Source organism: Nomia melanderi, chromosome 1 (assembly GCF_051020985.1).
Source record: "Nomia melanderi isolate GNS246 chromosome 1, iyNomMela1, whole genome shotgun sequence".
Classification (NCBI taxonomy): domain Eukaryota; kingdom Metazoa; phylum Arthropoda; class Insecta; order Hymenoptera; family Halictidae; genus Nomia; species Nomia melanderi.
In genome coordinates, this window is record NC_134999.1 from 37,763,062 (window position 1) to 37,788,642 (window position 25,581).

A 25,581-nucleotide genomic window follows, 5' to 3' on the forward strand; every position below is an offset into this window, starting at 1 on the left:
GCCCCTATAATTAATTAACGGGCGAAAACCGGGGATCGTTGTTTCACGGTTACGGTGTTTCGCCCGGTCCCCGTGGCCTTAATTAATTCGCCGCGTCCAATTTGCCGATTGACGCTCAACGCCCATTATAGTTGCCGCGGATTCGAGCCGGTGTTATGACTCCCGGGCAATTACCCCTAATTAAGTATGCCGAAGACACGGGCGCGCTCGGGCGGCGACGCGAGGCGAATTTCATAGCCGGTCTTTCCTTTCACGGGCGGCTATCGCCCGCCTTGACACGAATCTAATGCCTTCTAACGCGATGAACACGTCCGTCCAGTGACGCGGACAAATTGCATCGGGCAACCGGACATGTTGACGCACCAACAAAAATCCGCGACGCCCCGAGCACCTTCGCGAGCTGATCCCTCGATCCACCGGGTCGGGGAAAGAGAACATGACGGGTCTATTTATGTCCTGGGTAGCCGAGCTCGGTATGCGTTCAGGTTGGAATTCTTTTTCAAGGAAGATTATCTCTTTGCCTCTCTATTTGATCGGTATTTCGTTCCACTGGCGAGCTTATAGAGAAGCATAGCGAAGTTTTGGTAGAAACGAATGGTAGTCTAGATTCTAGAGATAGAACATTATATATTATATTGCGAAGTATTTTGAATAATCGAAGAATTTGGTCAGTAATCTGTGAAAATGGGAACATTGAAAACAGTAAAGATGTGTTGTAGAATATGCTTCTATCTTCCAGGGATCGTATATTAAGAAAGACGCTCAGGTTTTCTGTGGAAGGAGAAGATTATTGCAGGGTTCAGCCCAATCAATGGTGAGATCGTGTAACACATGGTGTATGTCGATCCTGCAGGTCAACGATTGGTCGATCAAGTTCAGCAGCCAGTTAACCGACTGTTAGCCTGCTGTCGTCCCCGCTAACGACTTAATGACGGGAATTCGCCACTTACGGGGGCTCCTCCTTTTCTCCTCTTTCACCGGTCTGCAGCGTCTTTCTTCTCCGTCGGTGAACGACTCGGAGCGAGCCAGTCAACGGTCAAGTAACAATGTCGAAAATTGGACGACAGTCTCTATTAACCTCGGCCAAGAGCCACGGGGCAATTACGACGCCGGAAATAAACTTGTGCCTGGCAAATCGCGGTGCGTGTCAAGTGTTAAGTGCCTGCATCGCGACGAGTCGCTTTATGTCAAGGAGAAACGCGACGTTGGTTGGATTTCAGAGTCTTGACTTACTTTTCCAACCCATTACCGGATGCGTGATATCGCGGACTTCGAGAATCGACCGAGGAATTCGAGTATGTACCATTATTTAAATCAAATTCACCTCCATACTCTGGAAATAATAAAACTTTTGCCCGTGTTATCGCGGAGCGGGTAAAAAAGTCCGGACAGAAAATTTGGAGTAGAACCAAGAATGTAAAGTACGCTGGTTTCTTCTACTAAAATGCATCGCCGCTTATCTAGGCCAATGTAAATGAGATGCTAATTAGGTAGATACAAAAATCCTGAAGTCAAATGTCTCCAGTAACACTTGAAACATACTACCTAGACTCGGTCTCCACAGTTAAAAAAATTCTCGTGTATCGATAGTTTTTAATAAATATCAATTCGAAGTAAACACTACGATATCTGATCGTTTTAAATAATAATAGAAATCTTCGTTGGTACTTGAGTTACCCGTTGATACTCATAATCGATTTCCCATTGAGCGCGGCCGATAAAGATCAACCCCTTCCCCGAATGACAGAATTCCCAGTGTCGGTGCATTCCTGCGGTTTCCTTCCGGGAATAATACCCGATGGTCCCCCGATTGTGTCTCATAATACTAGGAAATTGCATTACTGCCAGCAGCTACCGTCTTACGGGTAATTGTTAGGCTCGAGCGGCGCAACAATGGCGTAGAATCGTCGAGCAAATGGTTTCGTTCCTCCGTCGCGACCTCGCTTTCAATTCCCCTCGTTCCGTCGAGGACCCCCGCGTATTTCGGCTTCCAATTAAAGCGCATCAAAGTCCCCGGATCGATGATACTCGACGATTGTGCACCGCGGCCGACAAAAGCTGGCTTTCCGGCGGCTTTCGCCGTGGCTACTTCGCAGCTGGCATTCGTCGCGCGGAGAAATATCCCTCTTTACCCTGAATTCATTAACCTTTCCGAGATTAATTATTCGTGACGCGAAATTTCTCGTTGGCCCCCCGCGGTTCGATGAAAAGCGAACTGGTTCTTTCGCAAGGATAACGAACGCTATCGGCTTTATATAATTAAACAGCCATTAAATTATCAGATCGATTCTTTCGATTCGCAGCTCCGATTATGCTACCCGCAGGATCAATATTTCTACCTTGTTAATAAGATAGTTCTCCGGAACGAGAAGAAAGTGGAAATTTCTTATTTGCCTTGGGTGCACTCTTGGGTAATATCTTTCACGGTTTTTGTTTCTTGCTCGATATAGAAACCGGCGGTACCTCGGCGGAGTTTTAAAGGAGTGTCTTTTCAATTATACCGGGCAAAGGGAAATTCTAGATTGGACACTAACTTTGATGAGCTCGTGTTTCGCGTGGCTACTACGGAAACCGTACTCTATTTTTCTCCAGGGAAATTTAATAGAAAATTCCTTCGTGCACCGTGAGGAATTGGTTATCGTTGATCGTTCATTTTTAATAAGAATAACTTTGGATCCGTTAAGTATTTAGAAAGTGATGATTCTTCGATCTACCACGGAATAATTACCTAAAAGATGTGTGTCGAATTGTTTCCTAGCTTTAGAATTTTGCAATCTCCTGTTCTGAGGATTCCATGTGTATCAAGGTAATGTAACATTTTTATAGTCAACTGCGGCACTCGGAATTTGCGTGCGTTCGACAGCAAACGTGCTGAGCCAACTGTTACGTAATGTAATTTTTCAATGTCTCCTCCAGTATATCGAAACGACGATAGTTATCCAGAAAACACGCGAATGACGAGTACTTTATCGTTTCATCCGAGCCTGCAACTTGTTCGTTGCGCTATCAGCGAGTTTGATTTCGTACTGCTCCATCCGCGCCACGTTCTCGCCTCTGGACGCCGACTCAGGAAGAAGCAACCTCGCGGTATCGAATTTCTCGTGCATCACGAGTCGATAGTATCGAACGTACCGGTGAATCCCGCAGAATGAGCGTGAGTTTGTGAAACTTGTTCGTGCTACCTATCGTCGGTCATCATATTCCGGAAATTCTTCGACGATATCGATCTTCTAATCACTGTGGAAGTGTGTTCGCGCAATGAATGTTGCGTGCAATTAAAATGTCTGAATTTATCTCGCATATTGCATCGTGGTGCCTTTAGAATTGCTCGTCATTTGGGACCAACAGTGAACATTCAGAGAATCGGGATTACTATTCCGAAATTCACGAGTCTCTAAAGTTCCAAATTATTGCAAAAATTGCTCCGTGACTTTGATTTTCAATGCTTCGTATCCTGAAGTTACGACATTCTTTTGTAGAACCGTTTACTTTAAAAGTAACAGAAAATTTGAACATTTGCAAAAATAAATGTGACAGTTCTCCATGAACGGTACAATCGTAGAAACGTGATTAAAGCGATCGGTAGAATCCAGTGGAAACCGAAGGCAAACAATTTACAGGGAACGTTATCAAAGATGAGGTTTCGTTCGCAGGACTCGACGGCGGGCGCATCGACGCTACAATGGCCAGATTATCTTGTCATCGGTGTAATGCTGTTGATCTCAACCGTGATCGGGATCTACTACCGATTCTCCGGCGGTAGGCAACGCACAATGGAGGTTAAGCTCTGGAAAATTAATTTCGACACGGACGATCGAGCTTGCCGGGCTCGATCCAATATCCGCGATAAACTGCGTTCGAATCCTGGCACGTTCTTAGATCACCGGTCCAGTCCGGTCCGCGTCGGGGCGATCTTTCACCCGTTATCGCGCCGATCGATCTCGCCTCGCGATAAATATTGCTATCGACACAAATTGCCAACTATCGGCCGCTATTAATTTATCGGGTTACCTGGATAGTCTGCGGCGCGCCGCGGCGCTGTCGATTAAGGTCGGAACGTTATTACGATTCGAGCACCGGCGAAAAGTGTCTACTCACACTTCAATCAGCGCTGATAATAACAATGCCGTCGATTGATCGGGAGATCCTTCTCTCCCCGGCATTCGTGTGGCGAGATCGATCGGAAGATACCCTCGCTGGCGATCGATGGATCGAACGCACGTTTTCACACCTTATTGTCTGCGCGTCTTAAAGCGCCTTGATGAGCTGCGAAGTCCGTATATTCTCCGATCAAAGATTCCATGATATCAAAGAGAAGCTATTTCCTCATTGAAAAAATAGTCGAACCTAGTAATATTTATAACGAGAATACTAAGTGTTCATAATTACGATCGTAATGGGATCGTGATCGTTCAAGACTGGTCTACAAGGAGTTTCCTTAATCGGTTGAATCATTGCAGGAATACTTCTCGGCGGATCGGTCAATAGGCTTGTTCACGTTGTCAATGGGACTGTCAGTGTCATTCGTGTCAGGAGTGTCGATGCTCGGATTCTCCTCGGAAGTCTACACGAACGGGATACTGTTCCTGACGTTGCAGTTCGGATACATGCTCGCTCTTCCACTTATCATCAAGTGCTACCTCCCAGTCTTCATTAAAAGTAATACGATGAGCATCTACGAGGTAGTTAATTAATATCCGCCAGACACTGGACTTAAAATCGTACGAATCTCGATAGTAAGACTGAAATATCAATATCGCTCCAAGTGTACCGGCAGACGCACATTTCACAATTTCGGGGACGCGAACCGCGTAGATCATCGACTTCACGCGCTGGTAAAATCTACGATCTATATATCTTACTTTCCAGTACTTAGAGAAACGTTTCGGTCCTAGAGCCCGAGTGTTAACGAGCGTAATAAACACCGTCCTCTTGACGATGTACACCTCGATCGCCATTTTCGCGCCTGCATTGGCCATAGAAGCTACCGCCGGGCTCTCCGGTCACATGAGTATCCTGTTGATCGGAGGTATCTGTACGTTCTACTCAACCCTGGGCGGTATCAAGGCTGTCTTGATCACGGACGTGATCCAGGCAATCTTAATGCTCGCCGGCCTCGTTTGCGCCATTGCGATCGCGATTGTCAACATCGACGGCGGATTATACGGCGCATGGGACGCCGCAGCTCGTTCCGGTCGTCTCAATTTCTCTGAGTAAGAACTCGATCCGATCCCCAACACCCGTATCGTAACTCGTGAAACGTAGTTTCAGCTTTGATCCGACTATACGGCACACCACCTGGAACCTACTGCTGGGGAGCATGCTGATGAACCTGCAATTGTACGGCGTGAGCCAGGTGCAGGTGCAACGATACCTCTCCGCTAAGTATGAACGCTGTTTCTACCACTAGTCTCGAACTTCGTTTCTAAACGCTTTCCAAATGCTTTCTCTACGAAGTTACGAGGAACTATAAGTTACTAGAATCATTTATTTTCCTGTTTGACGCGTAGGAACCTGAAAACAGCCTCCTATTCGTTAATGATCTGCGGCGGTCTCACATCGACTATGTTAACCCTGAGTTGTTTCTGCGGCTGGTTGCTGTACGCTGTCTACAAGGACTGCGACCCAGTGCTGTCCGGCAAGATCAGTTCCTTTGACAAGATACTGCCATTCTTCGCGGCCGAGAAGATGACCGAGTATCCTGGAACCAGCGGACTCCTGATCAGCGCCATTTTCAGTGCCACTCTCAGCACGATATCCGCTACGATGAATTCTCTGGCTGTGGTCACTTTGGAGGACTATCTGAAGCCACTGTGGAGCAAATTCGGCGTAGAGATGTCCGAGGAAAGAGCGACGATGATCGGCAAGATACTCGCGTTGGGCTTCGGCGCCATTTGCGTGAGCCTCGCGTTCGCTTGCAGGTCGTTGGGAGCGTTGATCAACATAACTCTGAATCTTTTCGGATTGCTGGGTGGCCCTGTCGTCGGGATTTTCACTCTAGGCATGTTCGTCGAGGCCGCGAACGAATTCGGCGCTATTATTGGACAAATGTCCGTCGTTATTCCTCTCGCCTTGATAGCTCGTGGCACCACTGATGACATAGCGTCGCTTCCGCTCTCCATCGAGGGATGCGACAATTCCACTCTGATCTCTGTTCAGAATTTTACCACGTAAGTTGTCGATTTTTTTGGAAACTTCTTCAATGCTTGAAACTTGCAAAGCAATACGGTTTTTTATGCATTTACGGGAAATTAGTTTCTATTCTAATTCCGTTTCCTAATCACGTTCATACGAACCCGCAGAATATCCGCATCTATTTATCACAAGGTTTAATAGTTAGCTACTCATTAAATATCAGGGAAAAAGGAGGAATTCCTAATCGACGATATAAACAATGAAACAGTTAGAAACAAGCCACGAACTCGCGTGGAAACGATACGCTCGGAACGACCTTCGGAACGAACATTTAATTACAACGGAGTAAAACGCGTGCGCCGGTTCAATTATAAAACTCGGATCTCGCGCGGCGCGCGGCCTTAACAAGCCGGCCATCAGGAAACGATTTTCAATTTCAATTTCAATTTCCACTCTGCGCGTGTACCCGGTGCCCGCCTACCTCTCACTTTTCATTTCTCCGCGGAATTTACAGTCGGCCCGATATCTAAGGCTCCTTAATCTGAATTTTACATCCATCCGCGGTTGCTAACCGCGTCGAGGAACGTTTGCTCGTTCCCTCGAAGATTTCCTTTCCAATAAGGAAACCGTGTTGCCGGTCGATCCAACTGGAACGTTATTTACCGTGAAAACCGGCGAGAGAAAAGATTGGTGGGGCGCAGCTCGGAAATCAGGTGAAACGTTTAGGCGCCGGGAAAGAGCGTAGATCCCGCGAGTCGATACGTTTCGGAGGTCCTAACGGTCTCGAGCGCAATCTATACCGAACGACCGTAAATTTATCGGGAACGGATGATTTCTTCGGCCGATAAAGCCACGGCGGCGCGCGGATTCGTAATTGGAATATAAATTACGGCCGGCTCGTTCTAGGATACGTTATCATGTTTTTAATGCGCCCCGCGATAGCATGGGCGTGGAGTTGATCCCGCGGTAGCAACGATCAGTTAGAGACGCCGATTACTTCCCGATTTCTTTTCCACCGCTCCAGCTTTCTCGCAAATGGTAAAACTCACTATTTCATCGTTTCCCACGATGCCGGCTAATTGCCGTGTTAATAAACCGCGATTACTAGCCTCCTTGAAAACCGTACGCCGCATATCCGCGGCGGCCTGCTGCTTTCTCCTCGCGCCGGGATCCAAACAACGCGATCGAACTTTTCGCGTTCCCCCTATCGAGCTTTCCTCGATAAGTCGATGGAAAGGTAATATCCGACATGGATATTTCACGGGTCAATTACGACCGTTTCACTTTCCTTAGGAATTGTGCCTCGCGAACGATCATTTCTCTAGGCGGATCTCTTTAACATTGAACTTGCGGAGAATCTCTGTGCAACGATATTCTAGCGGAGAATTTTAATCTTGAGAATGTTAACTTTCGATTTTCAATCTGTGAGAAATCTGTGCGCAAGGATACTTTATGGGGAACGTTAGTCTTGGTAGTTTAAGTTCGCAATTTTCACTTGGCTTATCTTCGGGTACAGGAAAACCATAATATGTGGAAATTAATAGACAGTAATATGAGGAATATTAAGTTACATAGACTTAATTACTGACAGAAACAGGATATTCTGGTAACGTAACGGTAGATTGGCTTTCCGACACTGGAGGTTCTATTGTAATTAATTCATGATTTGCAGAAGCGCGGATGATCTCGAAATGCCCTACATGAGTCGAATTTCGCACATGCTGTACCTTCCCATCGGAACGTTCGTCACAATATCTACCGGTTACTTGGCGAGCCTGATCATTAACAAAGTGTATCCAAGTGCTAGACGTATACCGGATCCCGACTTATTCACTCCTTTCTTGGCACGAAGGATCAAACGACGAAGACAGGATGCCAACAAAACTACTACCAGTCAACTTTATATGATGGAGACAAGAGGATGACACAATTCAGACTAACAATCGGTGAAAAAAACATTGGTCGTGTAAATAATGTCCTAAATATTTGAAAGAAAACTGTAACCGTAACGATATTATTTTCTCATCCCCAACGCTGGTTTATATATATATATATATATTTATTTATTTATATATATATATATATATTACTATTCAACGTGTGTTCAATCGATACCATATCTAGATAATCGCATATACATTAAGTTATATCGAGATCAGCTAAATTAAACAGCAGAAAAAGCTAAAGCTTCAGATTCAATCTCTCAGAACCTCGTTACCGTCTAAAAAGTCCAGCAACAAACAAACAGACACCGCAGTCCGATGTCATCGTCAATCGACAGTCAACGATTCGACCGGCGATAAAAGAGAGTCAGGCTAATTCAATAACTTGGCGGTGCGTAACCAGTTTCCGTCTGAAGTCCAGTTCTTTCTCGGTTCGTTCGTAGCCTAACGAGCGTCGATTAGCGGAAAAAGGATATGATGCGTCCGCGGCCGAGACACGCCGCGCCATTTGGGTCAGCGTCCGCGGATCCGCTCAGAACTGGTCCATCCTCGTTGCGAAACTCGCCGAAAATTGGCGTGACTTATCTCGCGATCGTCCGATCCGTCGCCGTGCAGGCGTGAACGATCCCCCGTAACTCGCTTAATTAAGCTTGATTCAAACGATCGCGTTATCGCGCCACTAGCTGTCGCTCGGCCACGCTGAAAGACACGCGACGCGGCGGGACAATTGATTCTTTCAACGGCGCGTCGCCCGTTTAACCTTCTCTATGCTACCGTTCATTGTTATCAGCAATTTTGATATTTTGCATTGGTCCACAACTGCAATCCGACACACGATACCTATAATATCTCAACCTTTCCAACTCGACGATGTAGGCTCGCGTACCAACTGGCCCGCGCGGTGAAACCTTACTCACAACACGAGTACAAAGCACAGAGTACATCAAGGTAAATCGGATCACAGGATGCATCAGATCGAAACAAGAATCCACATTCTCCAAATTTGGAAATTCTATTTCACTTTTCGTTTCGTCCCTGCAGGAGAAAGATTGGAAAATTCTTTGAAAATGTATCGACTCTTAAAAGGCCGGAAGTATTTCGAATTTAAATTGAATTAGAATGAATTGAAAAATCTTCTCAAAATTATCCTCTTACGTTTAACGAATTTCTTAAGACACAGTCTCGCGTTAGAAAAATTCGATCACCGTTCCGGCCGGGGTAACAATCGTTCGCGCATTGTTTGCGACGCCGGAACCGCTGCGATTTATCGCGTGTAATTGTCCCTGGCCCCGGATAGCGGGAACACGGCTTTATAATTCGTTTAATTGCAGTTCGTTCGCGCCCCGGCTGAATTTCATCGCGCGAATCGGGGATAAATTCCGGCGAAGGGGGGCAAGCCGGCGACCGCCCGTCCAATTCCGTGCCAGCGTTGACGCATCGAACGTCGCCGCGCTGCCCGGAGAATTAAAAGCCGCCGCTCTCGTTTCGGGACGCCGGGAAATTATAGCGACAATTTTTAAACCGGCCCGGCGATTAATTTCCCGTCACCCTGCGGCTGTTTGGCATCGCGCGTCGTCGATCGGTACTCTCCTGCACGGGGCGTGGCCGGCCGCGTACCGGCACTGGGTTTTGGTCACGTTTTTTCGCTGGATGTCAATTCATTTTCTGATATTCCGCGTCATAAAACCTCGGATTTCGCGGGTATTAAAAACCAATGTTTACATTATCGGTTTTCCCGGGAGTATTTTCACGTTCGCTTTTAAATCCTGCCGCATTACTCGATTCGGATATTTGAAAAATGTAAGCTCCGTGTGATTTTATATCAAATCGATGGCTAACGCGCGAGCGGATCTTTCGGAGGATACAGTTTGCGGGTATACGTGTTTTGGGGAACGCCATGTTGACGCAGACGCGCCCATAAACGGTCCCTAAAAAAGGGAACCCGTGAGAACGCGGCTGCTTCGCTTAATATCCGATATGGTGTTTAAACAGACCCCTATCCCGGCTCGTTAACGCGATTAAGGGTTACTTTCTCGAGTGGAGGGGGACTGCTGCATTATTTATAGAACACGTGCCGCGGGAAAAAATGTTGTGACATCGGTATTACCGCGGTATCGAATGTAAATACGAGAACAGTAAAAAATCGCACTTTCTCTTTGCTCGAAAATGTCAGCCGATATTGTTCCTCGGCGCATGCGGCGAGGAAAGAAATAAACCGCGAGCGTCGCATAATTTGAATCACTGGAAGATTCATTTGAATTTAATCCCGCGTAACGAACCGATGATTTACAAGTGTCCGACGGACTGCTCGGTTATTCAGCGGCGAGTTCGCTGACGCCGTCGTCATAAAACACGTTATTTACGTATCGAAACGTCGCTTCCACGAAACTTAATTGCACGGTTCGATCACGAGGAGCTCCCGGCGAACGGAGGCGCGCGGCGTTCTCATCGGGAAACAACGTTTGCCGGGATCACACAGGATCCGAGGTTTTACACGCTTCCTGGACGCTGTAAATCTCCCACCCACGATGAATATACAGAAGTTCGCGGGGACACGGGTTTTACGGAATGGCTAATTGTCGCCTGGAGAGAGGGACCTTTCTCCTGGCGGGATCGGTCGGAATCGAACCGTTCCTGTCGGCTCCGGCACGGATATCCAACATGATCGAGGGGCCGTTTATTCTCCCACTACTTTCGTGTACCAGTGGACGCCGGAGACCGGACTCTCGTCAATGAATATACATTTATGCAAATTTATAACCTCATTGATAACTTCCGACGAATTGGAGTTGAATAACTTTCCATCCTTTTCTGATGCTGCGGTTTTCGTGAATCCGAAACTTGCGACTAATTGACGTGGATTCGATAGGAAAATGTATCAAATGTACTCTACAACTTGATTAATTATTCTTTATAGTTAACTAATTTGTGGTTTCAGTGAAACAATGTGCAGAAATTTGTTCAGGGTTTCATATAGTTAACGTTAATGGACACGCTAGATACCAGAATCCTTTGTTCCATTTTTCTTTGGAATGTTAGCTTGTTGTCGCGACCTGCTGCGATGCAAAGAAAAATTGTTCGAAGATGTTGCAACGGGGTTTCGAAAGCGTATCGAAAATGTAAACGGCTGCAAGCGGGTTCGAAGATCGGAGCAGAAGCACCGTAGGCACCGGTTGCGTGACCATGGTTGTAAACGGTGCCGAACAATGCTCCGATCGAGGTCGATACATCGAACACCTCCTGGTGCAACGACCGTGCCGACAAAGTACGAACAAATGCGCCGACGAATAAGTGCGGGAGGGCAGTAAGATCGCGGCAGATGGAAGTATCAGCTGCACAGCCAGGGGCAGATCGTTGACCACCAATCGAGAGTCTGCCTTTCACGAAACTAACCGATCACAAAGTTAACTGAAAAGCCGGAATTCCTTACGCTTCGCAGATCTTTCTTGTACGATTTTTGGACACCTGGAGGCATTGTCAACGTGCCATTGTCGGAGACAATAGAGTCACACGAAAAATAAGCTACCTTCGAATAACAAATATTACACCAACACACACCTACAAAATTTCCCCATGTTTCTACACTTCCTCGATACCGATTTCGCAAATCTTCACAGGGAAATCCAACTACCAACATCTTCAGACTATTAATCCCCAACGTTTCAGCTCGAATACCCTGGATTATCGCAGGAAAATTCACCTAACTCCCAGTTATCTCGAAGACTCAATCTTTCCAGCATCAACCATTTCACACAACAGTCCGTGACTCTCCAGCGGACCATCGCAGTACGGTGGCCGACGCCGAGATTGCTACCGTACCACGAGGAAGGCCGCGGGTCCAGGCGGTTTTGCGGTTGAATCGTCAGGATAGAGCGGGCCCGTAGATAGTCTGCTTCTATCCGGCACGACCGACGAAGACGAAAAGGACGACGACTTCTGGATACTTCTCCGAACATAAGTCGCCGGTCGTTTTGCTCGTGGCGGCGCGGCTAGGTGCCGCCGCGGCCACGAGATCCCATGGATCTGACGCAAGATGGATATCGTATTCCCTATAATGCATAGCCGGCCGTATCGTGAATTCCGTGAAGAAGAAGCTGCCTTCGCCGGACGCTCGCGCACGAACTGTCTTTTGCATAGGTTATCGTGGAAGACCCGGGAATACGGACCGGGCATTCTTTTCGCTCTCGCGGGAACAGTCGACTTTCCGTTAGAGCCGCGCGAGAACCCGAAAATATCGGTTCGGGAATCTTTTTATTTATTACTTATTATTATTCATGAAGAATACGGAGCAGAGATGATAACTAACAAATATTTTAATGTATTCCACCCTATATTGTTTCCTTCTCAAACTTAGAAATGATCTTACTTTTACTTAACGTGTTCTTGATCACAGTTGCAATAAATCTTTTAAATAAAATATTGAAATGAAACTACAAAGAGTATGCTAGTTACTGAATGTAATGTATTTTGTAACTCCAAATCGCAAAGTTGATAACATTAATCTCAGTGTCTTTTGGAAATCGGCAAATTCGGGATCTCGCGCACCTCGGCCATCCGTCCGCGCGGTGACCGGCCACCTTTTCCCGCGACCCGTCGCCGTCGCGCCCGTTTCCGTAAAACCACGCGGAATTTCTGCGCCCCGTGGAATCCCAACGAGTCGCCGAGGAATCCGCTGTAAACTTTCGTTTAACCAACCAATTATCGGAGGCATCGGCGGACGCTGATGTCCTCTCAGCGTCAGCGTGCCCTCCGGAGGACCCCGGGCAGCGGAGGATTATCCCCGGGATTTCAATAAGAGAAAACGACCCGCGGACAACAGTGGCGGGTTCGAAAAATGCGCGGCGGGCAGGGTGAAATACGGGGGAATAAAAATTTTTATGAAATCACGGGAAATTTCTCTTTCGTTTACAACCCATTACAGATTTTAATGGGGGAGCTGAATTTCTGCGCGATACCGCGGCGGGATTCAGCGATAGTGGAAATTCGCGTACGTAAATGGAATACTGTTTTATTGCCGTCAGGATTCTCGATCTTTAACACTTTGACCGTAGCCGAACTATTAATCGCGTCCTCGGTATCTAAGTCCCAATAAAAATTTGAAGCTCGATCATTTCTCTTCGCGTGACATCGTCGAGAGCTCTCTCCGATAAGCATTCGTTGAAAAATTCGAATCGCTTCTTAAAATAACTACAGTATCTGCACAACATATAAATAAACCGCCAATGAACTATTCCAACAATTCGTATTCAGGGCTTAAGAAACTGCCAAAACAACCCCTAACAAAGAACTCTTCGAGAACACCGATATTCAGCTTAACCCCATGATACTATTTATTTTCGCCACTAAGCTCGTGTAACATTTTACTATCGGCAATTTAGAAAAGTAGCGAAATTTTCCATTCTGCTTCAAGCGGAAGTTTCACTTGAAGATAATACATTGATAACAGCGAAATAGTTACGTGCTTTGATCCGTGGATAACGAACAACATTGATTGTTGTCAGATTAGTCTAGAAATCTTCATCGCGAGTCTCGCTCGTCATTGTACGGCAAGGGGTTAAAATGACACTAAATCGCTCAGGTGGGGTCGTGGGGTCCGGTAAAAAATCGCAGAAGAAGCCGACGATCTCGAAGACGCTCCGGGACTGTCCGATAGAATGCACATACGTATGAGGCCTCGGTACAATAGCCGTTCGAACTTTTGAAGCGTCCTCCCGTCCCACCCCTTTCGCAGCCGCGGACCGCGGAGTCGCATTTAAAATTGAAATCACGGTCGTTGCCCCCCTCTGCCCCCTCGGGCGATCCGCTCGGCTGTTCGTGCGCCCTCCCGAGGATCCTCTGCGGCTCGTACGATCTTGATCATCGACGCTGCCCCGTCCTCGGCCCGCTCCGTCCGCCCTACTCGCGTCTTTTACGACTCCCCTGGTATTCTTTTTCTCTCTCGTTTCCTTTTTCTCGGCCGGCGACGACGCTTCCTCGCCTGGTTTCACGCAACCAGGCCGGCCGCCCGGCGAACCCGCCCCGAGACCCGTGAAACCGCGACGAGGTCCAATCCGTCTGGCGCCCGTCCAGGACGAAATTTCTAGCGGCCGGCCACCGCGAACCGGTTCATTCATCGATCCCCGACCACCGGCAACCGACCGACGAGTGTTTATGCGACCGCCGCGCGGCACCGGGGGCCGTAAGCTCGATCCTGGTTTTCGGAGACGCACGTGTGGCCCCGGCTGAATACATATTTCCCGGAGGATGAACGTTTGGAGAGTCAACACTCGTGTAGCTGGAACCTTTTCAGGGCAGAATTACAGAGGTTCCACCCTTTTTATGGGACGATCGCGGGACGATGTGTCGTCGAAAGATTTCGAAAGTAAAATATTCCATCAGGATAGTTATTCATGGGAGATATTATTTGTTGTATGCTAATGAAGTAGTAGTACGTTGCCTAATTGACAGTTGAGTTTATGATGATACATGTGATATCGATAAGATTCCTGCTTAATTTATGGAATGGAATTCTAGGTAGATTTCCCTGTCTTCTTATCTTCCTGGATAAAATTGCTTCGATGTTGTATATCTTAACGATCTCGAACGCGTGTTCTAAATGTAAATTACTATCCCGGCCAGTAAAGAATCAACCAACGATCTGTCCAACGCGAGAGACAAAGGTCTGCGAGGGTCGGAGAACCCAAGGCTTACGCAACCCTGCCGTGTCGAAGGTCGGATCCCGACAACTTATGAAAATCGATTCGTCTTGCACCGGACTTAATTACCCCGGAGCGACGAATAATTGCGTCGAAATCAGATAAGGAACCAGTCCGCCAGCGTTGCTGCCCGCGGGCGTAGTCCGGCCGATTAAAAATCAACGGAGGAACGCGACTCGACGTCGCTGTGTCTCGCATTACGATGGCCGCGCGTGTTAGAAATAATCAAGCGCCGGGAATTTCTCGGCGTCTTCTGACGAAACATCAGGAAGCCGGTGAAAAAAAATTCCTCCCATCAGGAAGCGAGCGAAGCATTAAAGGACTGAAGAGCCGAGGAATCCCTAAATATTCCAGTTCTATCGACTTTCCCAGTCTACCTCGGAATCCGGCGATTGAGTTCTCTCATTCGGAACTGTTCGCAATGTTACCCGTTTCCCTTGCAAAATGGAAAGTCAATTAGCGAAACAGAACTGATTGACCTGACTGCATTGAACGTCTCTTTCGGATCAACAGATTAACCCTTTGCAGACGAATATCTATTGTCCGAGCAATTGACATATAATTCAGCTCCATCTGCTGAACGTTTCGTATATTCCAGAGCACCTTCGTGCTTTCCTTTCGGTGAAATTTAAATTCATCCGACGAAAGATACAATTGATCTGTGCGTATAATTTCTTCCACTGTTTCGTGACACTTATGAGATCATCAGCATACATTCCCCATCCCCGATGCGGATACAATGCTTCTTCCATGTCACGGCGCCCGAATCGTCGATGCTAATGCACACGTCTTTCTCGAGTCGGTCGTTCCCGTTCAACGAATTTTTGCGAGCAAGCCCAGGGCGTGACGATCACATTTGCACGTGCCAAGGGGCGTTCGCGTCACGTGGCGGCGGTTGACAGCGCGCTGCGACACGGAAACGAGTCATGGGTCTGGCCCATCTCGCCCACGATTGCCGCGGGAATCCCGGAGCGCTCGATTGCCCTCGCGCGTTTCGCATTCCACCCGTACCCCCGTTTCAATCGCGTCCTTTTCTTCCCTTTTCCGTTCGTCTTCGAGCGTCCCTTCTCTCTTCCCGCTTTTCCACTGCATCGGACCCGCCGCAGGAACAACAATGTTCGAGTCGACCGTGGAGACAATGGTCTCCGCCGGACAGTGATGGACTTTCTTTCGCGTTGACACGCGTTAACGATCGCGCCGCTGCCTTCTGATCGCAGACCGGAACACGATTTCAACGATTCCAGCCGCGACAGCCGGGGAAACGCTCGGTCGCAGCAGAATTCAGCGGACGCTTTTTGCATCGGTTAGCACGTGACGGTTAATCGCTTACTCGGTGGCTCGCTCGTTAGCCATTCTGCTCGCGAAATGCCGATGGATTCGCGGTTTCTGCCTATTTATACATTTCCCGGATTTTTGCGAACCATCGTGGACATCGACGGTCGAATCGAAATCGAACGAACGCGTTGAAAATCGAGATTTATATACACTCGATGTAACGAACCACCTTTGACACGTAATTTTGTCGTGAGAAACGTTGTAATTCCGTGAGTTATTTCTCGTTTTCGTAGCCGGAAGAGAATTCGGTCGGAAATTGGCGGACGCTATACAACGTGCAGCTACAAAGCGACGAACGCACCGGTGGACTCGCTTGCGTGGGATCGTCACAGAGGACGGTTCAAAGGGAAACAAAGTCTAGCTCGTTAATCCACTTGGCACTCGCCAGGAAACGGGAGACGAGTCGATATACTCGGGTCCGGCCTCCGGAGCCGGGACGTCGGTTTCGAAACGAACATCGAAAATCGAGAGCTTCGATTCTGGCACGACGCAGCCGCGTTACGTAACCAGGTCGTTGCACTTCGCTCTAAAATTTTGCCCAAGAGGTTTCTATCTACCCGTGACTCACCCGGTTGTTTCTACGAAATTCCTAAATATCCCTGACCGGTCGTAGAAGCCGCGCCTGGTGCCCCGAATACCCTAGATGCGTCGCATTTGTTACTGGCTCCTAATTTTGGTTGATCCGATGCCGCATAATCAAACATTTCATACAGATTTAACGATAATTTTCGTCAACACCTTATCCAATACCAGTTACATACTCTTTCAAGAACCACTTGTCCTGTTTGAGAACACAATTTACAAGAAAATCGTCGAGCATCGTATCGACGAGTTTACTCGGCGACAATAATTACACTTCTAACGGCAGAATCTACATGAAACAATCCAGTTTTAGCAAACCACCTTGTAGAGTACTCCGAGGATCGCAGAAAACGTAGAAAAATACGAAGCCGTCGCTGCAGGTATTACGCAACCGGCTATTTACATTGCAAACCGGGAGCCTCGCTAAAAAGATAAACAGCGAGTCGAGTTCATAAAGTCCCAAGGCCGGCGTTAAATGGAACGCAGCGATTCCGTGGGACCAAGCGACCAGCGAACAGCAATTAAGAGCCCGGAGAGCGACGTTTAAGCTCTCCCCGTGACAACTTCTTCACACGGGGTCCCAGGCGTCAAGTGTCGACGGAAGCCACTCGACTCAAGACGACGATAATCGTGAATGCTGCCGGTGATTCGGCCCGGTCCACATGTTTTGACACGTCACCGGCGGGGCTGTTTCACTCTCCCGGTATCCGAACATTAATCCTCCCCGCTTGCGGACCCGCCTAAACGACCATTCGCTCCTTGACGCTGGGATTTACGCCAGGACGAGGACAACGGGCGGTCAGGCCCCTTCCTCCTCTGTGTGTCTTTTATGTAAACGAAACTAACTCTCCGGGCTTTTTCCACGCGTAATTCGAGATCCCAGGAAGCGGAGGACAGGTTGCGTACAGGTGATCCAAGATTAACCGGTCGATCGGATCGAGTGGGCAGGTCGGGGCTCGGTGGTCGAACGCAGCCAGGAAGAAGAGGAGTACGGTCCCACGACGATTTATCTCGGTGTGAGGTCAGGACGTGCCTTCCAGACCTGCGGAGATCTATCCTGCCCCTCGGTCCTTGGGTGTTCCTTTGTCTTTGCTCGCTGGCGAGATCCTTCGGCTCGAAGGGTTCCGGATTACTTTCTGGTATTAGTATTCCACGCGATCCTTTCTTCTACGTGGAAAGGAATCGAAGATCTGTAATACTATCTTCTGATTGGGAACTCTGTCTTTTGGGAAATGTAGGTTGAAGATTTGCCGAGGACGCTTTGCTTGATGAAATCTATTCAAATTCTAAATTCATCGAATTAATTCTGTTCATTCTACATCTTCAGGTTATTTCTTATAAAACCTATTCGAATTCAAGAACGAAGCACCGAATGAATAAAGTCTATTCCATATTTCTCGATCATTCCACGTGAAATCTATTCGAATTCAAGAACGAAGCATCGAAGGATGAATTGTTTATTCTACACTTTCGGATCATCCGTTCACCTGGAATCACCGACACTTCCATCGACTCGACTACCAGACACGCCCTGCAGATATCTCGCGGACGCACAAGCCGTTCCTCGATCAAGGATAATCGGCGGGTGCCGCGTGGATTTATTACGTCGCCCGTGATACGATGATTACATCGTCAAAGGGAACGCGTTGATGCGACTCGGGCTCTATGTGATGCAATCCACTCGGGGCTACGGCGCGATCATAGGTGTGGCGGGTCAAAACCGCCGTCGATCGAACGAAGGGCCGTTCTGTGGCCGGTAGCCGAGCTGCGCCTGTTCGATGCCTACGGGGAATACTCGAGAGATCCGAGCATATCCGGCTCGCGGGACCAACGTGTCGTTACCCTTCGCGACTGTTGACCGATTATGTAAAACGCGCTACCACGGGTGGCCTTACCTCCCACTATTACGTCGGATCCGCGCGTCCTTACTCCGCGCTGGATTACGGAACCGCGTGGGTGCTTCCATCGATCCACCCACTTGGTCCCGATCCTTTCGCGATCACCGGTCAATGGATCTTCTCGTGAGAATCACGAGACGATCGAGCAGGAATATAAACAGGCGGATTTTATGCGCTCGTGGCGTTTACGAGTACGGAAGATAGAGGAATGCTTTAATGGAAATTTAATAATGCCACGGAATATTTTAGTAAGCCGATAATATTAATATAATGGTCGGAAGTTTTTCAGCGTTTCGATAGTTAAAATGAAAGTAACGCGTTGAATATATAATTGTTTCGAGTGTTGTGTGGGATTAGGTTTCTGAAAACAGGACGCCGGCCTCCGTCGCGTTGTACTTTTTTGAATATTTGATAAGAAAGTTTTACCGTGCGTGTAACAGTATCGTGAATAATCGAGTATTTTATGAAGTACCGTATATTTCGATGGGTTGGATTTATGTACTAATATATATTCAAATCAGTGGAATACAGGAATCAGCATAAATCAGCTGAATATCAATTGGACATCAACATTACATCGAGCATTTATAACAAGCATCACGGCCACGCGAAAGAGAAAATCCAGATAACTGCCACTGAAATTCGCCGGGACACGTATAAACGATTGATAAATTTGTCTGGGACAACGTAACGCGCCGCGCGTTACATGCTGGTGCTTTTCATGCCAGCAGTTAACGTTGTTTACGAGAAAGGAGGTTATTCATGCGGATGCGGGCCACCGTGGTCATATTTTCGACTATAATCGGTCGGAAAACCTTTTTGCCGCGTTACCCAAATTATATCTCACTTACGAAGACCTCTACCCGTAAAATCATCCCCCCAGATAATTGACTAGGATAACCCATTAGATCACTTGATAAATCTCTGCTGTCTCTCCCGACAATAACTCTAAACTCCATACACACTGAATAACTGGCAGCCTTCCACAAGATCTTTCCCATTACAACAAACGCAGACTTCATTTCAAATCAAATCCCCTTCATTTTCCAATCTCCATCCTCCAAAAAGAACAACAACAACACCCGTACCCGTTCCATCAGCGCAAAATGATCTCCGGGAACCCTTCACCTTATCCGAAGATCGAAGTGACTTCGTCACATTTGCATTCATCTCTCGCCGTCCCGGTGAAACCAGTCGGCTGGCCAGGTATATCCGCCCCGACCCGGCTGAGCCAACAAAATTACATTTCCGTACAAAGTACTAACCACCCTGGGCAAAGATTGCACTTTTCGAGGCCGGCCGCTAAGCGGTTGAGCAAACCCGGCGACACTCGCGTGCGGAGCTCGCGCAAGATGGCGTGCCAGCAAAGAGAAGAGCACAGGAGAGAGCTGCGGAACAGGTAGGTACGGGCCGAGGAGGACTGGATAATCTTGGGCCCAGCCGCAGCGGCGCGCGATGAAGAGGATTCTTCCACCTTTTCGCCGCGGGCCATTATTCTACACGTGCGAACATTTCGCGGGAACAATGGTCCGGTCGTTAGCCGGGGCTTTTCGTCCTGAGTTAGGGATCGTGTCCGGCCGCCGCGTATTATTCCGCCGGGTTCCTGGAACGACGTTCGTTTGTCGGCAAAAATAAGAAGCCGTGAAAAACCCCGTGGAAGCCGGGGGTCCTCGAGGAACCGGGCCGTCGACTGCCAGTCGGCCAGAACCGGGAGTCCACCTCTTTACACGTGTTCCCTTTCTCGCTTCCTTCATCTTCAACCTTAGCTCCCTTTTTTCTTCCCTTTCTAACCCGCCCTTCTTTCTCTGCTTCTCTCACTCTCTCTCTTTTTTTCTCCCTGTTGCCCTTTCCCGTTCCGTCTTGTTCGTAGTTAGGCTCCATTACCTCTCGCGAGGACATTTTCTGAAACTAATTGGGCCGCCGCCTCATTAGGCACGAAACTCGAGGATGACTTTCTCGCGTTAGCGCGGCCAGGCCAGATTGCTCCTCCCCGGAGGTGGGAGTCGTAAAGAGGTCCGCCGGGCCACGGGCGAGGTTTTTGTTCGGGACATGTTCGTGGCGGAGGAAAAACCTGGAGCTTGCGTGCCACCGTTGGCGAAGACGCGATGACGCTGGATAGCGAGGATGTTTAGCTCGGGGATGTGGAAGGATGGAATCGATGCTTCGAGCGGGCACGAGTTGCTTCTGTGTGTATAGAAAGGTGCTTAGTGAAAGGGAGGAGGAGGACTTTATGCGAGGCAGTCGGTTGGGAGTGGAGGATTCTGTGATTAAAATGAGTTGAGTATTGTTGTGGAAGGAACTTATGGATAAAGCTGGGAGGATGAAGTATAGGGGGATATATATATGAATTCGACGCGATGCATCTGAATGAAAATGGAATGTTCTTTAAAGGAAATGGGCACTTGATCAAATACGGGGGAACCTTTTGCTAGGAGAAGAGTCAAGTCGGCGTCCTTTTACCGGAGTATCCAATGTTTCTTTAATAAATTGAAAGAAATGGGTCTGGCATTGAGGTCATAACGATTCACCCCGTGAAAAGGCGCAAACCCCTCGAATACATTAACGATCTCAGTTTCGAAGCGCAGCTTCCTATTTGCATAATGCCCTTTCTTCGCTCGATAGAACAACGTTTCCGTGAAATCCCTTTCCCGAGCGACGGCAATGGGGGTGGGTGGCGTTTAATGCCACCGCGTTCCTCGCTCGGGAACAGGATGCGTGTTCCCGTGAATGAATTCTTTAATAGCCAGCGAACGTGCCCTCGTGATACGGCGACACATTAGCGACACATTCGAAATATTTAGGTATGCCTGAGAATGGCCATTTAGCCGCTCGGGTTCGACTCATTGTGAGCGGGAAGGGGTGAACACGGTGACTAAAGGATTTCTGGCTGCGACAGGCGAAAGAAAACTCTTTTAAAAGTCCGGGAGACTTTCTTAATCGATTTCTTCCTTAATGCCTTTGTCCTCGGGTAACTTGTTACTCGATTCGTTATTTCGTTAAGATTAGATTCCAGTTGTACCTCTGAATATCGTATTATCGTAAGTAATACGAAAAGAAAATCTACATACCGAATCATCAAAGACAAGAAAATAAAGTTTACAAGCGTCTCTAGAAACCCCTAATCGCCGATCGACAAATTGAACGACGCGCCCAGTTTCCTCCACAAAGCAAACAATCCAGCGCAGAAATCAATTCAGCCAATACCATCAAACCACCATAAATCACGGGGCAAATCCTAACGTGCGAACACCGAACGAAAGGATCCGCTCGCATAATAACCTGTCACATTAATGAACAAGTGATCCCGCGAACGGCTCGGAAACCGGTTCCCGATTTTTCCCAGGTGACGATAAGGTCCCAGATGCGCGCCCTGCGAGGAAGGGACTTCACCGCACAGCCGTTCGCGTTCTATCGTTAGGGCAAAGGTATTCAAGGGCGACAGGAGAATGGAACGAAGCACCGTGGAAGGGGCTGACGGGAGGAGGGGACCGGAAAGCGGCTGCCTACAGAGAGGACAAGGGAGATGAAATCTTACTGTGCCCGACCTGCTCTAATCTGCTTCGCCTTGGTAGACGCTGCGCCTCCTGCTTCCCGTATTCCCGTGTCACCCGGTTTTCTCTCCTTTTTGCCCCATTGCCATCGATTTCCCTTTCCCGACAACCCCTTCGGCCCCAACATCGAGCCGTGTGACACGACAAGTTCGAATATCTCCGAGTTGTTCCACGGCACTTAACGAGAATGGAATTTCCATTGGATCGATGGGAGTTTGTCCCGGAAGATTTAAAGAAGCTGAAAGCTAAAGGGGAACGCGCAATTGAGCTAACCGATCCTCTCTCTTTTCCCTTCCCCTCGCCCACTCGTCAGTTTCTTCTTCTTCTTCTTCTCCTTCTTCGTCTTCTTCTTCGTGTTCGCCCGCTTCCGCCACCTTCGAACCTCACAACGAGCCTCTGCAATCGGTCGATCTACACGATTATTGGCTATCGTTCGATCTATACGCCGGCCTAATTGGATTTATTAATATAATTAAAGAGGGAACCGATGGGAGGATTATATGTAACTGTACCCGAAGCTGCCGGAAGCGTTTATGGGCCACCTTTGAACTCCGGGAAATGTTTGGCGTTCGTCACGAAGTTTATGGCCGAGCTGGGGTTGCAGTTTCCCTCTAGAGCTGTCGGTTCCCTTATCTCTCGTCGAAATTAATTTACGACGGGGATCGATAAGTGTCGCAGGAAATATTTGCATCGTTTCGGATGATGCACTTCGGTGAAGGTTTTGTGTCCTTATCGCGGACTGGCTTGTCCGAACACGTAATTCCCGAGTCGCAAATATTTGACTGTCGCGGTTCGCTTTTGGAGACCCTTGGGTGACGTTTGCTTCTTTTGTAGTCGACTATGGGATTCGTCAAGATGGTTCCCACGCGTAGATTTTCACGCGTTCAGTATCGAGGTTCGACGACTATTCTCCTTATTATTTTTATCCCCAATTTCACGAAATAACCAATGAAAACAGACATTACAAACTGCATAAAACTCCATAATCTGTATGTAACTAAAGAAACAATACTTTTTACCAGGAATATTATATAAAAATATATAAATCGACTACCCAACATAAATTATTCACGAATCACCCTATAAAGAACGCCCAGAAATTCTATCGACAGTGGCCAGATGCAGTCGCGTTAATTCCAGCCGGAAGTTCGATTCGCCGGAAGCGCGGTGACACGAGAAGCTGACAAATCGGCCAACGTGGTTCGCGCCGGTGTTGGCGCTCGTGCGCGGCTCAAAAGCTGGCAGACACGCTTGTTATTGTTGGTACCGCGAGGGGTCGTTTGGTGGCTGACAGTGTACCGGAGACATGCATAATAATGTGTCTTTGTCGGAGGGGTGGAAAGTTGCATCGCGGCGGATATTAGCCGTCTCGCCGGCCTCGAGGGGTTGTTACAGGTAGAAATAACAGGCGGAGGGCGGCGACGATAGGCCCGCAAAGAAACAGAAAGTCTCGCGAAACGTGAAAAGGGGAAATGAGGCGGACAATGACTTCGCGCGCCCGTGAATATCCGCGCGGAACAATTTAGCCGGGCGCATAGTCTGCAAGGATGCTCTTTTCACGGGGCGAGAAGTAATTACGAACACGGTTTTAATCACGCTCCCAGCAACATTGAGTTTGTAATAATTGTATCTCCACCGACTTCACTGGTAATTAGTATATAACCATTAATCTAACTCTTTTCATTTCACTCGTTAAATATTCAGAATATTTTCAAATTTTATTCATTTGAGCAACTTACGTCTAGAATTTCACTAGAATTTCACATTACAATTGAGTCACTCGGAGGCCAATGGGGTAAGTCCAGAGTTAATATTTTGACTTGTGAAATTATTATGCAACATGTTTAGAAGCTATAAGAAGGGCTTTCTGGCCTATAAAAGACGAAGCAACTAATAAATCCTCGAATAACTAAAAAGAATATTATTTATTCCGTAAAAGTTTCCACCGACAATCAGAAACATCTACCCACAATATTTCATACGTAGTTATCAAAAACCTCGCGGGAACAAGGAAATCTAACCGGAAACATCGCTCAAGGCTACACCGGTAGCCCGAAACAGTGAGTCTCGTCGCAGCGAAATCCTCGGGTAAACGATCCTCAGATAATTGCGCACCTGTTTCCATCTCTATCCGGATTGGCGCGTAGGCGCTCGGATTACGAGCGCCGGTGCGACGCGGCATTGCGAGGGACTGCTGCTGGAGGACGTAGAAAATTCAGGACGAATTTTAATCTGAACGCGTGCATACCCGGAGCACGCGCGACGTGTATTTCAAAAGGGTGCAAGGGGAATATTCGGGAAACGTGCCAAGGGGACGCGGAGACAAGCCCGGCGACCCGTTCCCGCAATAACGCGAATAATGGCGGCTGGTTTTCTGGAATGGCCGAGCGCGAAGGAAACGTTCGGCCGCGACCGCGCCGGAAAATCACGTAACGCAGTCCAGTTAACCGGAGTTCCAGGTTGCCGGGGAGCGAGAGGAACGTCTATCGATGCCTGTCATCGCGAGGAACACCGATGATTACGCCGCAATCGTTCTACCGTGACAGGTGAACCACCGGCACCGCAATAATTGTTCAGAAAATTGTCTGACCGTGATCCGCACCGCCTGGTATTCGTTTTGTTTGTTCAAGGGAAACCACTATGATTAGGGGCGACGAATTCAGATGGGATTCCTACGGATGGCTTTCCAACTGTCCTGAATTTTTTTGATCCCGCATCAGCGACGTACAAGTTTCTCCAGATGGTTTCAAGAGTCTGCGGAGGGCACGCAAACGATTCAATGGAATTAGAGTGAAACAACCGAATCAGTAGGACAACAGCGTTGTTTACCATTGCCAATGTAAAGGGAAGATTATGTAAGCAGACGATTCGACGAGTCTCCTACGTCACCCATTATGCGTGCTAACAAGACCATTTTCATTAGTGCATTATCTTTCATCGGGAGAACAGAACACCGTTGCGTCATCTTCCTTTCAGCGAGACCTACACATTGTGCCTCAATGTCGCTGCGATACTTATGAAACGATGCACAGCGTCGTTCAAAAGTGCGGCGCACGTTTTGAATGGAAGATCGGTTCCATTAACCATTCCAATTTCGGTCAGCTGAACACTACATCATGCTATCGAAGTCGTTTCTAGAATGACGCACATGAATCAGCTTTGTACACCTGAGCGAACCCCAAAGGAACCGTTCCCGTGATCCAGCCAGTTTTATCATGCTCGGGTCGTTAAACCGATCTATAAATTTTCATCCTCCGGCGCCGCGTCAGTCGTCAATCGGATATTCCGTCCCCGGAGTCGATTTTCATGGGAAATCACGGTCGTCTTCGCGGAAGCGAGCACGCGACCATTACGAGGCTCGATCTTTTGGGTCGATTGCACGGCCCGTGGCGCGGCTAATGGACCAAACAGGAAGCGGGAGCGTGCTTAAACGTTTATCCGG

General features: G+C 48.1%; 2 protein-coding genes across 10 annotated transcripts in view; one reads left to right on the plus strand and one right to left on the minus strand.

Annotated features, from left to right (window-relative positions):
• by (focal adhesion protein tensin) overlaps positions 1-25,581 on the minus strand; it is a 194,647-nt gene that overhangs the window by 155,160 nt on the left and 13,906 nt on the right. The window lies entirely within an intron of this gene.
• LOC143174588 (putative sodium-dependent multivitamin transporter) lies at positions 2,934-8,209 on the plus strand. Of its 3 annotated transcripts, XM_076368246.1 has the most exons (7): positions 2,934-3,154; positions 3,654-3,779; positions 4,461-4,682; positions 4,870-5,213; positions 5,266-5,385; positions 5,511-6,170; positions 7,808-8,209. In XM_076368246.1, exons 1-7 carry the CDS (start codon positions 3,149-3,151, stop codon positions 8,058-8,060), a joined length of 1,731 nt encoding a protein of 576 aa, XP_076224361.1. In that variant the 5' UTR covers positions 2,934-3,148; the 3' UTR covers positions 8,061-8,209. The 3 variants fall into 3 exon arrangements, with proteins under 3 accessions (XP_076224361.1, XP_076224360.1, XP_076224370.1); XM_076368245.1 differs by lacking the exon at positions 2,934-3,154 and having other exon boundaries at positions 3,621-3,779; XM_076368255.1 differs by lacking the exon at positions 2,934-3,154 and having other exon boundaries at positions 3,654-3,759.